This window comes from Cornus florida, unplaced genomic scaffold (genome assembly GCF_030987335.1).
Source record: "Cornus florida cultivar Cherokee Brave unplaced genomic scaffold, ASM3098733v1 CherokeeBrave_3.0.0_Hap2_Chr01, whole genome shotgun sequence".
Taxonomy (NCBI): Eukaryota; Viridiplantae; Streptophyta; class Magnoliopsida; order Cornales; family Cornaceae; genus Cornus; species Cornus florida.
Window position 1 is genome coordinate 88,453,535 of NW_026775571.1, and position 20,806 is coordinate 88,474,340.

The 20,806-nt window shown below is 33.8% G+C and overlaps 2 protein-coding genes across 2 annotated transcripts; both read left to right on the forward strand.

Annotated features, from left to right (window-relative positions):
• Nucleotides 1-640: 640 nt before the first annotated feature.
• On the forward strand, nt 641-2,443 carry LOC132305087 (probable O-methyltransferase 3). The gene is made up of 2 exons (XM_059802772.1): nt 641-1,517; nt 1,798-2,443. The coding sequence occupies exons 1-2, from the start codon at nt 738-740 to the stop codon at nt 2,095-2,097; spliced, it is 1,080 nt and encodes a 359-aa protein (XP_059658755.1). The 5' UTR covers nt 641-737; the 3' UTR covers nt 2,098-2,443.
• Nucleotides 2,444-8,834: 6,391 nt separating this feature from the next.
• LOC132305095 (trans-resveratrol di-O-methyltransferase-like) lies at nt 8,835-10,405 on the forward strand. Its single transcript, XM_059802777.1, has 2 exons — nt 8,835-9,698; nt 9,991-10,405. The coding sequence occupies exons 1-2, from the start codon at nt 8,880-8,882 to the stop codon at nt 10,288-10,290; spliced, it is 1,119 nt and encodes a 372-aa protein (XP_059658760.1). The 5' UTR covers nt 8,835-8,879; the 3' UTR covers nt 10,291-10,405.
• The last annotated feature ends 10,401 nt before the right edge of the window (nt 10,406-20,806 follow it).

Here is a 20,806-nt window from a genome sequence, read left to right on the forward strand (position 1 = left end):
ATTTTTATACGTTGTCCTAAGGGGATTCGAATTCTCAAATAGAATTCAATATGGTTGCAAATGTATTTGATTCCACCAGTAGGACTTATCCTTCTTGATAATTTAATACGGTTGCAAATGTATTTGGGTAACAATACAAAGAACAAAATGGTAAAGTTTTGACACATTTTACGAATTTAAAAAATGTCGAATAGAGAATACGCATATGGTGAAGCTTACGCTATACTAACACAACACCAATCAACATCTTCAAATTAAGAGAATGTATCATTTTTCTTTATTTATGCAATATTCAGTTATTATGCCATTTGTCATATAATATTCAATTGTGGAAGGGTAAGTAGCTCCAACTTTTTTTCAAAATCAACTAAGCATGAAGAATGAAAAATCAAATTGCTTTTGGCTTCTCTCATCCAAAATTTTCCATGAGTTTCTTAAAATAATGCTAGAGGGACCCGAGCCTTGAGCAGAGTTCTTTATAGATGCTCGGTGGATGCAAGTGTGCTAACAGTACTCTTCACATGGTTGCACGTGTTTTATATTAATTTATTGAATTTTGAAACAAGTCAAGTCATTTTCATTGTATCTATTGATTTTGTAAACTATAGTAGGTCGATAATTCTAGGTTCCTAACAGGACAACATTCCCATGCAACAACTTTGAATCTTTATTAATATCAGCTCGATCCATGACTAATTTGTGAGGAACAAAAAAGGAAAAAAGGAACAACAGAATTCATGGATCCCAATCACGGTGAAGAATCAAGTGAGTTGCTTCAAGCTCAAGCTCACATCTACAAACACATATTGAATGTTGCACATTCCATGTGCCTTAGTTCTGCTCTTCAACTAGGCATACCAAACATCATTCACAACCATAAACAACCCATTACTCTTCCCCAGCTAGTCACAGCCCTTCAACTTCCTCCCACAAAAACCAGTCATGTCCACCGGCTCATGCGCTTATTGGTGCACTCTAATTTCTTTGCTATCACAAAAATTCAAGTAAATCAAGAAGAAGAGGAAGAAGAAGAAGGGTATGTTCTCACTCCATGTTCTAAGCTCCTCCTCAAAGATGAACTCGTCACCTTGGCGCCATTTGTTCAGGCACTTGTTCATCCGGTTCTATTCACTCCATGGCAGTTCTTGGGAGATTGGTTTCGCAGCAATGACATCAATACATTCGAAACTGCACATGGGGTTAAGATATGGGAATTTGGAGATCAAAACCCCGAATTCAACAACATTTTCAATAAGGCCATGGCCAGCGATTCTCAAATGATGAGACTGATTGTTAGAGACTGCAAGGATATATTTGGGGTGTTGCATTCACTGGTTGATGTAGGAGGTGGCACAGGAGTCGTTGCTCGGATTGTTTTGGAGGCGTTCCCTCATATCAAATGCACAGTATTTGACCTCCCACAAGTTGTCGCCAGCTCTCCAGAGAGTGAGAACCTGAATTATGTTGGAGGGAATATGTTTCAGTCTATCCCTTCTGCAGATGCCATTTTATTAAAGGTTCGAATTTTCTTCCATTTGAGAATAACTTATTTGTCCTTTTAAAATTATTTTGCTCTATTACCAAGAATTTGTGCCAAGGGGATTATTAATTTATTACCAAACTCAACTATTGTTTATGGAATAGTTATAGGAGAGGACTTGTTTTCCAAATTTTGAATAGTTGTGAAATTGTTAAATTTAATTTAAAATTGAAAATAGTGCGAAAAATTTAAGAAAAATAAATGGAATTTATGTTATGTTGTAAGAATTTATGATGGTGAAGACAAGTGATTGGCAGTGTGTCTTGCATGATTGGAGCGACGAGGATTGTGTGAAGATACTGAAGAGATGCAGAGAAGCCATTCCAAGCAAAAGTGGAGGGAAAGTTATTATCATAGACATGGTGATAAATGGTGAGAAAGATGAACATGACATTGCAGAAACAAAGCTCGTCTTTGATATACTGATGATGGTTCTGGCTACTGGGAGAGAGAGAAATGAGAAAGAATGGGAGAAACTCTTCCTGGAAGCCGGTTTTAGTAGCTACAAGATAACACCCATCTTTGGTTTAAGGTCAGTTATTGAGGTTTTTCCTTAGAGAGGCTTAATTATGTTCTGTGAGAGCCTAATGAATAATGAACTTCTTTATGGCTATGGAAGTGTACGTCTACTTTACAATTATGTATGTATTTTTAAAAACTTATGATTCGATGATGGGGTTACCAGTCCATGATGGAGTCACTGTCTCTCTCCCTCTTGCCATTGACGCCTTCGATGAAGAAGTTTCAAATTTGCAGCCAAATCGTTTTGGAATTTCAAGTTCTACATTATTCAATAAATGTTTTATATTAAACAGTAAATGTTCTACATTATTCAGTAAAAATTTTACATTAGCGCAATGAATGTTTTACATTAGTGAAGTAAAATTTTTTTACGTTGCTTAAGCACAAGTTTTATATTATTCAGTAAATGTTTTACATTATTCAGAAAATATTCTACACTTAATGCTCTGATGCAATTGGCTCCTGCTGTAGCAAAAGAAACACAATAAACCAAAGGCTGATGACAATGAAGCATTGAAATTTTTTATTGTTATGAAAAACAAACTAAGAGAGATACAGCTTTAATTGTGTTTGAAATTGGCCTTTGGTCAAAACCATTTATTTTGCCCTAGCGTGAGCCACATAGACGAGAGAGAATAAAATATAGTGTCTGAAAATGAACCTTTAATGAATTTTATTGTGTTTGAATTCAGCGTTTAGTCGGAAATTATGATGGAATAATGTGTTCTTTAATTTCGGTTTGCTTGCCTAGCGTGAGCAACAAAGATGAAATAGAGAGGAAAGATGGGAAATGGGTTCCAAAGCTGAAAATAAGATTTTTTGTTAGATTGTTAAAGGTTTGTTTTGTAATTTTATGTTAGATTTAGTGGGCATTTCTGTAATATACTTAACAAAGGCTGATGGGTATTTTGGATCATTTTTGTATGATTCTTTTTTGGTAAATACTTTTGTTAAGTTGTTTTATACTAAGCATTCTTTCTGTTATATTAAACTGTGTCCCCAATAGTTATAATTGATTAAATTATTCCTATGTATATGTATATATATATATATTTTTAGGATCTATGTATATGTATATAAATAATTATTGTTTGGGTATATGAGTTTCCATATATTTCAAAAGTTACTAGGTTGCATGGAAAAAAAGAAGAGAAGAGAAGAGAAGTAGCATTTAAGCTATGAAAGCTATTCTCCTTTTCCGGTAAATTAAAAATGTTAAAAATAATTTGCAATTAACCAAAATGCTTAAAAGGCTAAAAGATATTTTAATGATGAGTCCGAACAAACACGTACAGCCTTATATATCTATCTATATATATATATTTTTACAAAGTAAGAAATGTTAGAAGTTAAATTAGTAGATGCATAGAGTAGTTGGGCTATCGAGACATCTGGTTTATCTATCTATATATACTATTCTAATTTTAAAATGTTTTTCATTTTTTGTAAAATAAAAAAGTCTAATAAAGTCTCATTAAACTGCCTCCATTAATTTTAATAAAAAATAGCACGTCTCACATATAAATATATGCATGCATATATAGTTATTGAAAAATTTTCCTCTTCCTTGAATAGAAAATTGAAATTCACTTTAAATTTCTTAATAAAAATTAGCCCCTATCCTAGTTTCTTAACATTTTTTATTTAAAAATAAAAAAATAAAAAAGTCTAATAAAATCTAATTAAATCACCTCCATTAATTCCAATAAAAATAGTATAAGCCCCATCCTAATTTCTTAACATTTTTTATTTTTTGTAAAATAAAAAGTCTAATAAATTCTCATTCAATGGCCTCCATTAATTCGAATAAAAATTAACACCTCTCGCGTATAAATATATACATGCATATATAGTTATTGAAAAACTTTTCCTCTTCCTTAATTAGAAAATTGAAATTCACTTTAAACTTCTAGTGAAAATGAGCCCCTATCCTATTTTCTTAACATTTTTCATTTTTTAAAAAAATAAAAAGTCTAATTAAATCACCTCCATTAATTTCAATAAAAATAGGGCGTCCCACGTATAAATATATACATACATACATACACATCATATTATTGAAAAACTTTTCCTCTTCCTTGAATTAATTGTATCATTTCCTCCTAAGTAATATAATATACAACCTACATATTATATATTTAAATTCATATATTACCCAAGTCTGTTTCAACATAATTCCAAAAAGAAATAGCACCTCCCACATAATACATGCATATATAATTATTATTGAAAAAAATTTCCCCTTCCTTAAATGGAAAACTGAAACTCACAAATCGTTTATTTCTCTCTCCTATCATTTTCTCTCTCTAGATTTTACTTTAGTTGGAAAAAAAAAAGGAGTGTTCTCTGTTTTTTTGTCCCACTACTCTCAGGTTTACGGATTTTTTTATTTTTTTTATTTGTACTTTTTTTTTTTTTCCAGACTTTTATATGTTTGTAACTTTAAGTTTATTGTCTAAATTTTCGAACTCTATTTGAAATTTTCATGTATAGTTTCAGTAATGCATTGATGGATGAACAAAAAGAGAGCCTGATGCTTCGAGTCTTGATCGTTTCATGAATGACTAATCTTAAACTAAGAAAACCACTAATTAACATGGCATATTTTGATGTACTTGTTTTTTTTTTTTCGACTTTTTTACTGTTATTATTTTACTTATTTTTTCAAGGTCATTTTGATTTGAATTTAATTAGACAATATTCAAGTTAGGCAAATATATACTAAGCATTTATGTCTGATCAAATGGTTATCCTTATATTGGGTTAAACACAATTATGAAGTAAATATTTACATATGATTGGTAGAGTAAATTGATTCTTTTGTGAATTCTTTTAATTCTTTTTTTTTTTTTGCAAAAATAAATTGACAATCACATGCTGCAAGTGGATTTTCTTAATATATACTGTGTGTATATATGTGTATATATATATATCGGATATTGGAAGGTTATGCCATATAAACGCCCAGGACTGCACAGCTTGATATTGATGGTTTGCATGGCAAGTTGTTTTAGAATTATGATTGTGTAAAATTGTATACTTTATTTGTTTGGTCTAAAATACTGTAGAATTGTTTGGTAGGTAGGTAAAATATCTTAGATATTCTTTAGGGAATATTCTAAAGATCCATTCTAAAAGCTCTACATGTGGTATACGTCCCTTTTATGGCCTTTTATTCTAACGCGCTCTGCCTATAAATAGGGATGTAAATCAATTGTCCTTTAAACGTTTATTTACGTATATTTTCTTGAATGATAAGTATATTTTCTTGAATGATAATAAATACAAACAAGTATGAGTGAATTAAGTAATGTCACTTCCAATCAAAAAATAAAATAATACATCATAGTTTGGCTTTGAATATCAACTTCAGAATTTTGTGCTCCTTTGTTAAGAATTTTGTACTCATTGAACCCATTTTATCTACTGAAATAATAATAAATGTGATGGTTAAGTCAATAAATTGCCAATTTTTATACTGTGATGTGATGTCATAAATAAATAAGCAATATCATTATTTTTATTTTTTATTTTTTTTTAAATTTGTTTTTTATTAGGTAGGTAATTTACCATATCTTCTTCTAATTGAACTTTTTCTATTCCATTTACCTTCCAAAGAAAAAAATTGTTGGCTATGGTTTGGTAACCCAGGGAGGATTTGAAAAGTTTCACATCATAACCACCAAAACACTCTTTAGATGATGAGATGCCCAAATGCTCGTCATCTACATACATCTAAAACCCTAGTTCACAAATGGGCAGAGTGTCCTCTTCATCCTAAAACCATCCTCAACTTCCAGAGCTCAGTTAGACTTCAAAAACCTTCAATAATTTATTTGAATTTCACTCAGCATCAGAATGAGATCTCGTTTCCTTCATTGAGCGTTCACCATATTGCAAAAATTGGGTTCAAAGGCTTCCGCTCGGTCCAATAACGGTGCCCATTCGACTGAAGAGGATTTTGTTACCAGGGTTTCGAAAGAAAACCCTAGCCCAGGTGGGGCTTGTCCAAAAAGAATTCGAACTCTCAAATGAAATTCAATATGATTGCAAATGTATATGATTCCACCAGTGGGGCTTGTCCTTCTTGGTGATTTAATACGGTCGCAAATGTATTTGGATAACAATATGAAGAATAAAATAGTAAAATTTTGATAAGGCTTGCGAAATAATGATATATTTTACGAATTTAAAGAATGTGGAATAAAAGATATGAAATTTATGTCACCCTCAGCATCTTTAAATTAATAGATTCTATCATTTATTTATACAATATTCAGTGATTATGCCATATGTCATATAATATTCAATTGTGGAAGGATAAGTAGCTCACCTTTTTTTCAAAGTCAATTAGGCATCAAGGATGACAAATCAAATTGCTTTTGGCTTCTCTCATTGAGTGAGAGATAAGATGCCTTTTACTCCCAACAAACTAATGACTAGCATGAGTTTGTCTCTTCCTTTCAATTAGTCTTCAAAAAGTTTTTCTAACTCAAATATTGACAAAATATCACACGTCCTCGTTTCACGAACCGAAAGGTAGGAAAGTTCATGAATAAACAATAAATTATTTGAATTCATGAAATACTGGTAAAAAAAAAACTCCGAAAAATATTATTAGTTAAAAAATAATTTGTTTCATATGGTACACATATATATAATGAAAAAATTCATAAAAAACCTACCACAATTTTGAATCCTAAGATTCGTTTGGCATGTGATGTGTTTTAGTCATTATGTTTTTTATCAATATTAAAATAATCGTTTTTGTTTTTTTTAGTAGTATTTTGGGTAAAAATTAAAACCATATTTGATAATGAAAATTTATTTTGAAAAATTCAAAATTTTACTTTATTTCCTCTGCTATTATAAAAAAAATACATAATATCACCAATTTGATGATATGAGTTTGGAACAAAAAAATCTGATATATTATGAACTATTCCAAACCAATAACAACTGTCCCAACACATGATATGAACCCAAATTTAAATATCAACATAAAAAAAATAATACTATAATGCATGCCAATCGAACCCTAAACGATGAAAATTTAACCTAAAAACAACAGCTATTAATCTTAACTTAAAAACAACAGCTATTAATTTTTACGAGTTGACCTGTATTTGATGGAGTCTTTTCGAATCGAAACCGACCTTTTAAATTATACCAGAAAATTGTGTTAGCTTTCCACCATCAGTTTTTGATCATCATTCTCAATACTTTACTTGATTAACCAAGATACGCCTCTTCATACGACTCTTTTCCACTTATCTTTTTATAAAATTTCTTATTTTCCCAAGATTTTTCTCTCTGTGGATATCACTTGTCAACCAAAATACGCCTCTTCATACTAATTTTATCCACACGTGTTCTAGGTAGAAAGTTTCTACTAAATTTCATCTTTTCTTTAGACTTTTCCCTCCTCAGCTGTGGATATCATTTTAGTTACTGTAGGTGGTCTAGAATAAGACTTCATTGTCCCAAACCTATCCATCCAACTATAAATCCAAGGGAGCTGCAGGGCAAATCTGTGAGGAACTGAGGATAGGAACTACAAATTCATGGATCCCAATCATGGCGAAGAATCGAGTGAGCTGTTTCGAGCTCAAGCTCACATATATAAGCATACATTCGCTTTTGCAAATTCATTATGTCTAAAATGTGCTATTCAACTAGGCATACCAGACATAATTCACAACCATAAGCATCCCATTACTCTTCCTGACTTGGTCACAGCCCTTCAACTTCCTCCCGCCAAAACCAGTTATCTTCACCGGCTCATGCGCTTGCTAGTGCACTCTGGCTTCTTTGCTACGACGAAAATTCATGAAAATCAGGAAGAGGAGGAAGAAGAAGGGTATGTTCTCACTCCATCTTCTAAGCTGCTCCTCAAAGACGAACTCACCAGCTTGTCTACGTTTGTGCAAGCCATTGTTGATCCACTTTTACTCTCTCCATGGCAAGTATTGGGAGATTGGTTTTGAGGCAATGAACTCACAGCATTTGAAACTGCGCATGGAGCTAGCTTATGGGACTCTGTGGACCAAAACCCTCAACTTAACAAGCTTTTAAACGACACAATGGAGAGTGATTCGGGATCAATGAGATTGGCTCTTAGAAGCTGCAAGGAAATATTTAAAAGAAGGTTAGGGATCCAAATCTCATGTATGTGGGTGAAAAAATCTCATGTATGGGGAGATGAGGATTGTGTGAAGATACTGTGTCTGTGATGATCACTTTTCCACATACATGAGATTTGGATCCCTAACCTTCTTTTAAATAATAAAGATATGATATCACTAAATCTTCCATCCATTTATAACAATTCCCTTATCTCACTCTTCTTGAATGAGGTCCATTCATCTGATTCACATTAAGACTTTTCTTTAAGAATTAAAGGACTTTTCCAAATCGAAAGTGGACAGAATTTCAATTCTTGCCTGAGCTAGATAAACTTCATCCGAAAATTTTCAGGTATAGTACATATATATATATATATATATATTTTTTTTTTTCCCTCTCCTGTACTTCACTTTCCTGCATAATTTTTTCTTAAAACAATGTTGACCCAAGTCCGCATAATTTTCTTAAAATAATGATAGAGGGACCCAAGCCTTTATAGGATGCTCAGTGGCTGGTTTTATATTTATTGAATTGTGAAAAAGTCGGTAATTTTCGTTAATACATTATTGATTTTGTAAAACGATGTCAGCCACATAGTATCACCGTTGCAATCTATAGGTTATAGGACTTTTCTTATCAACCATTCCCGTCCAACGACTTTGAATATTTATTAATAGCAGCTCCATGACTAATGTGTGGGGAACCAGTAAGGAAAAAAGGAAGTACAGAATTCATGGATCCCAATCATGGTGAAGAATCAAGTGAGTTGTTACAAGCTCAAGCTCACATCTACAAACACATATTCAACTTTGCGAATTCCATGTGCCTTAGTTCTGCTCTTCAACTAGGCATACCAGACATCATTCACAACCATAAACAACCCATTACTCTTCCCCAGCTAGTCACAGCACTTCAGCTTCCTCCCACAAAAACCAGTCATGTTCACCGGCTCATGCGCTTATTGGTGCACTCTAATTTCTTCGCTACCACGAAAATTCATGTAAATCAAGAAGAAGAAGAAGAAGAAGGGTATGTTCTCACTCCATGTTCTAAGCTCCTCCTCAAAGATGAACTCATCACTTTGGCGCCATTTGTTCAGGCAATGGTTCATCCGGGTCTATTCACTCCATGGCAGTTCTTGGGAGATTGGTTTCGGAGCGATGAGATCAATGCATTCGAAACTGCACATGGGGTTAAGATGTGGGAATTTGGAGATCAAAACCCCGAATTCAACAACATTTTTAATAAGGCCATGGCCAGCGACTCTCAAATGATGAGACTGATTGTTGGAGACTGCAAGGATATATTTGGAGAGTTGCATTCACTGGTTGATGTAGGAGGTGGCACAGGAGTCATTGCTCGGATTGTTTTGGAGGCGTTCCCTCATATCAAATGCACAGTATTTGACCTCCCACAAGTTGTCGCCAGCTCTCCAGAGAGTGAGAACCTGAATTATGTTGGAGGAAATATGTTTCAGTCTATCCCTTCTGCAGATGCCATTTTATTCAAGGTTTACATTTTATTCCTTTGTGAAATTTGAGAATTAATTTATTTGTTCTTTTAAAATTATTTTGCTGTATTACCTAAAATTTGTGCCAAGGGGATTATTAATTTATTTCCAAACTCAGCTATTGTCTATGGAATAGTTATAGAAGAGGGAGGACTTGTTTTCCAAATTTTGAAGAGTTCTGAAATTATTAAATTTAATTTAAAATTGAAAATAGTGAGAAAAAATTAAGAAAAATAAATGGAAAATATTTATGTTTTAAGAATTTATGATGATGAAGACAAGTGATTGGCAGTGTGTTTTGCATAATTGGAGCGACGAGGATTGTGTGAAGATACTGAAGAGATGCAGAGAAGCCATTCCAAGCAAAGGTGGAGGGAAAGTTATTATCATAGACATGGTGATAAATGGTGAGAAAGATGAACATGACATTGCAGAAACAAAGCTCGTCTTTGATATACTGATGATGGTTCTGGTTACTGGGAGAGAGAGAAATGAGAAAGAATGGGAGAAACTCTTCCTGGAAGCTGGTTTTAGTAGCTACAAGATAACACCCATCTTTGGTTTAAGGTCAGTTATTGAGGTTTTTCCTTAGAGAGGCTTAATTATGTACCGTGTACCGTGAGAGCCTAATGAATAATGAACCTCTCTTTATGGCTATGGAAGTGTCTACTTTACAATTATATATGCATTTTAAAGAACTTATGATACCATGATGGTGTTACCAGTCTACTCATACAGATAGGTTAAAATTAAGGGAACCTGTTATGACTCAATACTTCCATATCATGAGAGTAAGTGTGGTGGCATTTAGTAGGAATTTGGATCCTCCCGTGTGCACTGAATTGACTTGAAAAAGCCTAATTATTTTTAGTTGTCTAATTAAAAATATCTAGCTTTTTTTTCGTTTTTTCTTTCCTTGTTATATTTTGTTTTCCGGTGATATTGGGTTAGCTGGTTATGTGACATGATCTTCAAGAACTAAAATTTAGCATTGTGTTCCATTACATATTTCAGCCTCAATTTCTAAATGCGTAGACACGTTTTGAAAATCGTAAAAACGAAGAATAAACAAATTTATACAAGACGGATTGGATCCTGACAAACATAAACATGAAGTAGAGAAGTGAAACTCATGAATCTTGGACTCAACCCAAAGTATTTGCCCAGTAAAATGCACCTCCAATTACTAAAATGAGAATATCATCCACTAATTTCACAAAACTAGGACCTCAAAGTACAAATATGGTAGCTCATAAACTAAAGTTATAAGGAGGGGTAGTTATAGGATTTCAATTAAATAGTAGGAGGAACTTTAAAAAAATAAACAGTAAAAATCCATGTTCACATATGCTTTGGTCAAAATTCATGACTTTAAGAGCCTAATGAATAATGAACTTATTTATGGCTATGGAAGCGTCAACTTTACAATTATATATGTATTTTAAAAAACTTATGATACCATGATGGTGTTACCGGTCTACTCATGCGGATAGGTTCAAATTAAGGGAACTTTTTATGACTTAACACTTCTATGTCATCAGAGTGAGTGGTGGCATTTGACTCCAAAAAGCCCAAATATTTTTAATTGTCTAATTATTTTAGTCATTTATGGATTTATTCTTGCGAAAATTGTGGGGCCGGTCTAAACTTGAGTGGCCAGTCTAAGCTAATGTTCTACCATAATTCTTTTGAGTTGTCCCGGCAGTGTGTGCCCATCATTCTCATATTTTTCGACATAGTGATCCATCTTTCTGAAGAAATATTTGGCTTTTTTTTATTTTTTTCGTTTCTTCTTTCCTTGTTAGATTTTGTTTTCCGGTGATATTGGGTTAGCTGGCTATGTGACATAATCTTCAATAACTAAAAATTAGCATTGTGTTCCATTCCATATTTTAGCTTTAATTTTTAAATGTGTAAACACGTTTTGAAAATCATGAACACGAAGAATAGACAAATCTATACAAGGCGGATTGAATCCTGACAAACATGATGTAGAGAAGTGCAACTCATGAATCGTGGACTCAACCCAAAGTATTTGCCCAGTAGAATGCACCTCCAATCCAATTGTTAAAATGAGAATATCATCCACTAATTTCACAAAAGTAGGACCTCAAAGTACAAATATCGTAGATCATAAAATAAAGTTATAAGTAGGGGAACTTAGGAGATTTTAGTTAAATAGTAGGAGGAACTTTTAGAAAATAAACAATGAAAATCCATATTCATATCATACTTTCGTCGAAATTCATGACTTTGAAAATCGTTACTTGACTCTAGGTAAATAATCTCCCAAAAATCCACTTTTATATAATTTTTTCTCGAGTCAAAGTTGTAACTTTGAAAAGTGTGGACTTTAACTATGGGTAAATTGATTTTCAAAAGTCCACTTTTCTATAATTTTTTCTTTTTTATTTGATAAACAATAATAAAGGTCATTTCACATAGTACTAAAACTAATATTTACTTTCACATTCACTATCAAACCACTAGCTTAAATTCATCCACGTACTGAATTGGAGGTTCACCCAAATAATATCGAATAATAAGTTTTTCATAGCCTTTTGTCAATATTATAATCCTGATGCACACATGTGATACACCTCATCCAAAACAAATTTAAATTTACATTCGTTTTCTTATATAGTTGCACAAATACTAGCCCAGTCCAAACAATCTGCCAAATTCACTGTTTAGATTTGGCACTCTGATCATGTGGACTCCTCATAAATGTTTGAGATTTTATCTCTTAGTACAGTTATAGGATTGAATTATTTATTCCCTATTTTAGGACTAATCGATAAATAATTAATTACCTATTTTAGTTAGGTCCTATTGTATAAATTGAATGTAACATCATAAGTGAAAATATAGAATATAATTTCAATCCTTATATTTTTCTCTGAATTGAAACATGATATCAGAGCCCAGGTTTGAACCCGTACCTTAAATCGTTTTTGAACCATATCTTTGAAATTCATTGAACCATACATTATTTTTATTTTTTATTTCTTATTGAACCATACATTCCCATCATATGTCAAAGAACCACTCCACCATCATCACCCCGTCATAGACCCAACCAAAATTTTGACCCGCGCCATCATCATCAATCACAGATCCCCATTTTTGGACCAATCAAACTACAGAGGTTCACTTGCATTTGCAGCAAGGTAAAAATCACTTACTATGCACTGTCCCCATTGCGAACCGCTGCCGCCATCGCGCTGTCCACCTGCTGCATTATCCCCATTGCGAGCTACCGCTTTCCCCATCGTAAAAAATATTGAATCATCTGGAACAGACAAGTCTACCTACAAATGCACTCATTGCAACCAGACTGGTCATACCAAAAGTCGTTGTTTCAAACTTGTGGGATATCCGGAATGGTGGGATCATCGCTGTTGGAAACAGAATTCAACGAAGACCTTTACTGCAGCAGTTGTTAAGACAACAGATAATGGTGGTAAGGTTTTCAATATTTCTACACCTGTTGCTAATAGTGTATGAATAATTGATTTTGGTGACACAAATTATATGACATTTGATTCTAGACAGGTCTTACCTTTTAATTCATCCTCACACAACTTCGTTTGCACGGCCAATGGACTTCGACCCCAGTTCTTGGGGAAAGATCTTTGACACTCACTGATAATCTGCATTTAGGTTCTATTTTAGTTGTTCCATCTTTAGATTTTAATCTTTTGTCAGTTCCCCAAATAACAACAGCTTTATCTTATGTTGTCATTTTTTGGCCTCATTTTTGTGTGTTTAAGGATATCCAAACAAAGCAGACAATTGGTTGTGGTATTAGGCGAGGGAAACTGTATTACTTGGACTTGATGTCCAAAAGTTCCGACAAGTTACGATAAGCAATGACAGTGGATGGTTCTAAGGGGGAGAAAAAGAAATCTGAAATCTGGCTGTGGCATTGATGTTTGGGGCATGCTTCTTTTGGTTATCTGAAAAAATTATTTCCTAGTTTGTTTGCACAATTTGATGTTTCTAGTTTCCGTTGTGATGTTTGTGAACTAGCAAAGAGCCACCGTGTTTCGTATCCATTCTGTTTGCATAAAAGTCCATTTTCTTTTATGATTATACATTTTGATGTTTGGGGTCCGTCCAAAGTCACTACTTTAGGTGGATCCCGTTGGTTTGTTACTTTTATTTATGACTGTACCAAGATGACTTGGTTGTGCTTGATGACGTCCAAAGGTGAAGTGAACTTATTGTTTCAGAAGTTTCATAAAATGGTTGAAACTCAATACAATGCACATGTTCAGGCTCTTCGTAGTGATAATGGTGGAGAATATTAGAGTTTTGACCTTCAGTGGTATTTGGAAGCACATAAAACTATTCATCAAACCACTTGTTCCAATACACCCCAGCATAACGGGGTTGCAGAGCGAAAAAATCGACACTTGTTGGAGGTTGTTCGTGCTTCATTGATAGAAGTGCATATGTCATTATCGTATTATGGAGAAGCATTTACCTCTGCAACATATCTAATCAATCGAGTACCTTCCAGCTCTATTGCCTTCCAGACACCATTACAGGCTCTCACTGACGCAGTTGTTGCCCCAACCGTCCCAAATCTACCTCCTCATGTCTTTGGTTGTGTAGCATTTGTACACCTCCATAAGCATCAACGCAACAAGTTAACTCCTCGAGCATTGTGATGTATTTTTCTCGAATATGTTACTCATCAAAAGGGGTATCGCTGTTATCACCCTCCAACTCGACGAATGTTTATTACAATGGATGTTGTCTTCCATGAAGACTTGATGTATTTTTCCTCTACGTCTGAACTTAAGGGGGAGTACCAAAACCGAGTTCAGACTCTAGATTATGATTATCACACTTTTGAGGACGGAGATTCTAGTGTTGATGACTCACAAGTTGGACCAACCAATCAGGAATCGGGCAAATTGGATTCGAGTGGTATAAGTTTGGATCAAAGTGGTGATGAACGCCCAAAAATGGAAAGTATGGCGCTAACTCCATCGTCATCCGAGTTCGAGTCCCTCATAACTAATATATCAAACCAATCGCTTGCTGAGGATGTTCCTGATTTAGTGCCTGACCCACTCAAAAAATAATTACCATCGCGTCACACTAGAGGTATTCCTAAACCCACATATGAACCCGAACTTTCTAGTAAAGTTAACTATCCCATGAGCAATTATGTGTCGAACCATCGTTTGTCATAATCAAATTTGTCATTTGTAAATCAATTATCTACTGTATCTATTCCTAACAGCGTGCAGGATGCCTTAGCTGACCCTAGGTGGAAAGCAACTATGAATGAGGAGAAGAAATCATTGCAGCAAAATGAAACTTATGAACTCATTGATCCTCCACCAGGAAAGAAACCAGTTGGATGTCGATGGATTTACACTGTGAAGTATAAAGCCGATGGCACAGTTGAACGCTTTAAAGTAAGATTGGTGGCAAAAGGTTTCACCCAAACCTATGGAATCGATTACACAGAGACGTTCGCACTTGTGGCCAAAATCAATACAGTTCAAGTCTTGTTGTCTTTAGCTGCGAACTTAGATTGGCCATTACACAAATTCGATGTGAAGAATGGCTTTCTGCATAGTGAATTATCTGAAGAAGTCTACATGGATCTCCCACCAGGATGCATGATACCCGCAAAGTATAGTCGGAAGGTCTGCAGGTTAAAGAAATCATTATATGGGTTGAAATAAGCTCCAAGACCATAATTTGGAAGATTCACAAAGTCTATTATAGCCTTTGGCTACCGTCAAAGCAATTCAGACCACACATTATTTCTGAAGAAACAATAGAGTAAGATCACTGCACTCATTGTATATGTAGATGACATGGTGGTTACAGGGAATGATCTTGAAGAAATGAAGGCTTTCAAGAAGTACTTGTCGAAAGAGTTCGAAATAAAAGATCTAGGTCCTTTGAGATATTTTCTTGGAATCGAAGTATCTCGATTTAATAAAGGAATCTTTCTATTTCAAAGAAAATATGCCTTAGATCTATTACAAGAGATTGGCATGACAACATGTCAACCAGCTGAGACACCAGTAGAAGAATGACTGAAGTTATATGTTGAGTCCAACCAAGTACCTGCTAATAAAGGAAGATACCGAAGACTTGTAGGGAGATTGATGTACTTAGCACACACTAGACCAGATCTGGCTTATGCATTGAGCATTGTTAGCCAATTTATGCATGATCTTGGAGAGCAACATATGAATGTAGTTATGCGCATTTTGAGGTATTTGAAATCTGCTCCTGGATAAGGAATTTTGTTCACTAAAAATGCTGGTTATCGAAACATAGATGCATATACTGATGCTGATTGGGCTGGAGTTATAGATGATAGGAGATCTACTTCTGGTTACTTTACTTTTGTAGGAGGTAATCTTGTTATAAGGAGAAGCAAGAAACAAAATGTTGTTGCTCACTCGAGTGCAGAAGCTGAATTCAGAGGTATGACGCTTGCACTTTGTGAAACATTGTGGTTAAGACTTCTTTTGCCGGATTTGGGTTATCGACCTTGGTAACCTATTCGACTATATTGTGACAATAAAGTAGCATGTGATATTTCCTATAATCCAGTTCAACATGATCGTACGAAGAATGTCAAAATAGATAGATTCTTCATTAAGGAGAAGTTGGATGGGAAAATTGTGGAGTTGCCTAAGATTCGATTTGAGGATCAACTAGCCGACATTCTCACCAAAGCAGTTTCAAATCAAGTGTTTTCAAAAATTTTAGACAAGTTGGGCATGTGTGACATCTATGCACCAACTTGAGGGGGAGTGTTGAGATTTTATCTCTTATAGTACAGTTGTAGGATTGAATTATTTACTCCCTAATTTAGGACTAATAGGTAGGTAATTAGTTACTTATTTTAGCTAGGTCATATTCTATAAATTGGATGTAACACCATCAGTGAAAATATAGAATATAATTTCAATCCTTATATTTTTCTCTGAATTGAAACAATAAACAACCCTGATTAAAAATATGGGAATAATGTATCAACTCTTAAATATTGCATAATAAACACTTGCACGCACGCATGCACGCGCGCACGCGCACACACACACAGAAGAAATAGAAATTTTATAGGTGGTATATGAATTTGTGTGTGTATAATTAGAACTTAAACAAAATTTTATTATATGTGTGTGTGTGTGTGTGTGAGAGAGAGCGTGTACACAGTACACATATTATACTATGTGGGAATAATTAAATAGATGTTAAGTATTAGGAACACAATTTAAAATTCCACAAATACGAAAAAGAATGTCAGTATAAAGCAACTTAATAAAAAGTTATGAAGCACGGATACGGACACGGGATACGGGTACGACACACACGGATATGGTGATACGGCAATTTTTTTAAAAAAAGAATATGGACACGGTAAGGATACGACAATAAAATAATATATATATATATATATATATATATATATCTTATAATATATATATATATATTTATTTTTACTCAATTTCTAATTTATATTTAATAAACACAACTTTTAGGCCCAAATACCTTGAAAATATATATATAAAAAAAGAGGTACATATTTATATAAAAGTAGTATTATTATTCTTATAACCGGTTCTAAAAGATAAGATTGTAATCTTATCACTTCTCTCTTCCCTAGGGTTTTTATTACCTTTTTTTTAAGCAGTTATCTTTAGAGAATGAGACTGCAAAGGGGGAAACATATGCTTCCCAATAGAGAAGCATATGCTTCCAAATAGGAATTGATAGCAAAGAAACAACCAATTTTCGAAGCTTTTCATCGGCCAAAAGTCTGAAAATGCAAGTTCTCTCTTCTTCTGGAACCGACTTTCTTATCTCCTCCATCTCTCTTTTTCAATTTGTTTTTCTATGAATACACACAACCATATACATGTATATAACGCTTTATTTATTTATTTGACAAAAAATTTTAATGCCGTGTCCTATGCTTGTCGCTGGCGTATCCTTCGCCCTGTTTGGCTTAAAAAAAATGATAAAAAAATAGGACACCTCTACAGAGGTGTCAGACACGTGTCGGAGCCTCAGACACGCATGTCTGTTTCGAACACATGTCCGACACTAGTACGACACATTCCCACGTGTCCTTGCTTCATAGATATAATTATAAATACGATAACTTATACAAAGTAATTTTGTATATGACAAGTATTTATACATTTAGGACATAATTACCCCTCAGGCACTTTATTTGACTTTACCGAATTGCCCTTGAATTACAAAAAAATTATTAAAAATCAAAAAGTCAAGTTGCCCACACTAAAATATGAGCCATTCAACCTATTTATGCCTCATCAAACATCTCCCAACAAACATTTATGCATCATCAAATGCAAAAGATTAGGGTTCAAATACGCAAACACTCTCTATCTCTCCTTCTCGCCATTAACGACGGCACGAAGTTTCAGATCTACAGTGATTGGCACCAAAGAACATACTCACTTTTGCAGTTCAAAGCAGTACTGGTGTCACTGTCTCTTCCACGCTTTTGTTATTGACACCTTCGATGAAGAAGCTTCAAATTTGCGGCGAAGTCGTTTTAGGATTTCAAGTTTGACATTATTCAATAAAGGTTTTATATGAGACAGTAAATGTTCTACAGTATTCAGTAAAAGTTTTACATTAGCACAGTGAATGTTTTACATAAGTGCAGCGAATTTTTTACGTTGCTTAAGTACAAGTTTTATATTATTCAGTAAATATTTTACATTATTGAGAAAAGGGTCATACTTAATGCTCTGATGCAATTGGATCCTGGTGTAGCAAAGAAACACAATAAACCAAAGGCCCATGATAATGAAACATTGAAATTTTTTATTGATATGAAAAACAAACTAAACGCAACATTCAAAGAGAGATATGGCTTCAACTGAGTTTGAAATTGGCCTTTGGTCGGAACGGTCGCCAGACTGTGTTGTTCGCCAAATATGTTGTCTTGCCCTAGCACGAGATACGCACAAAGATGAGAAAGAAAAAAATATAGTGTCTGCAAATGAGCCTTTAATGAATTTTATTGTGTTTGACTTTAGTGTTTAGGCGAAAATTGTGATGGAAGAATGTGTTCTTTAGTTTCTATTTGCTTGCCCTAGCGTGGGCCACAAAGATGAAAGAGAGGATAGATGGGAAATGGGTTCCAAAACTGAAAATGAGACTTATTTTGTTAGATTGTTAAAGGTTAGTTTTGTAATTTTATGTTAGATTAAGTGGCCATTTTTGTAATATGCTTAACAAAGGCTGAGGGTTATTTTTGTATGATTCCTTTTTTGGTAAATTTGTTAAGTTGTTTTATACTAGCATTCTTTTTCATATTTTAAATTGTGTGAGATACCCTCGGATTTTCAGATGCAGGATGGCCAAGCCCACGCCCGAATACCCGAGGATATAAAAAACAAATCGGTAATAATCGAACATAGAGTACAAAATAGATAAATAAGAATAAATAAATTTCTAAAAGAAAACTAAAATGGTAATCCATTAATTGAAACCTCAGAATAAATTTTCATAAATAATAAAATATTCTAATAAAATTAATCCTCCAAAGTAATACAACTCAAAAATCCATACTATGTGGACCCCTAGAAAATCCCAACTAAATAAATGATAGCAATAACTGTCTACATCAGAATATTGAAACATAAAGGAACTCCAATGTAGATAATCTGAAAGAGTGAAGTAGACTGACCCCTGCTCAACACGAACAACCTCTACTCCAGACGAACACTTTAAAAATAATGGTGAGTCAGAGCCACAAACAAGTTCTACTCTACTACAATCCAAGTAGAGATCCGATACACGTATACATCCTAGTTAATCCAACAATAACTAGTAGTCTGTATATATATAGATACACACTATAGGACGCTCACCGGACTATAAGTCTATCTAAACCTGAATAGAAGGTAACATGCAAATCACACATAAAGTAGGCATGAGTACCTAGACCTACCAGGGCACCTAGATGTCTACTATATCCAGTTATCCATCCTTGCCAATATACACATCCTAACCATGATCCTTAGACTCAAGCTCATATTATGGCACCATAATTATATTTATAAAAAAATCCATCATATCCATTCATAAATAATCCAGATAGGTCATTCAATTTGTTCAGTTGACCTGACACGAATATAAGTAGGACTTAACATTTTTAGTTAATTCATTCCCTTATATAAAATAGGTAGGACTTAACTTCTTTGGTTAATCCATTCCTAGAATGCCACTGTCCCATACCGGTGCATTACAATGCATATGATCCATAAATGATGTAACAGGTAAAGTAATACATCATATAAATCCACAGTAATGCAATAATTTGAATACATAAAAAATTCAGAAATAAGCAAAATAGAAATCAGATAGGTAAATGATCATATTATGCATCCAATACATGATTAAAATCATAATATCCATATTAATTGCTAAGTTAATTTTAAGGAATTAAATCCTCCATTATCAACATGCAAATTCAATTAGAATTTCATAATGATTAAATCCTTAGCATAATAAAAATCAAGTAAATAACTGAGCATATTATACTACTAATACATGATCAAAAACATATAATATTCATTTAAATTGCAAGAAGAAATTTAAGCAATTAAATCATCAAATAACCATATGCAAATTTATATAAAATTTCATATTGTTCCAATCCTTAGCATATGCATGTAAATTATGCTTCTTGGGATTTAAACATGTCAATTAATATTATTTTAAACCCCCATCATCAACCAACCATCACTGGAATCCCAAAAATCCCATACAGTAGCCAAATTCCGCATCCCAGGTAAAGCCCCAGCAGTAGAGCCTGCTCTACTGCCGCCTCGACTCCAAGTAGAGCATGCTCTACTCCAAGTAGAGCCGCCTCTACTTCCGCTATCCTCTGTCTTCTTCGTCTTTGGCGACTTTCGGACATTCCGATCACTCCGTTAAGGTCCTAACGAAGTCCCATACAGTTCCAAATAATTATTTAAATATATTATGCATCTTAAACACCAATTAAAACAAGTTCTCATGTAATAAAATTCAAGATTTAGCAAGAACACAAAATAATACATAAATCTGTTTTAATC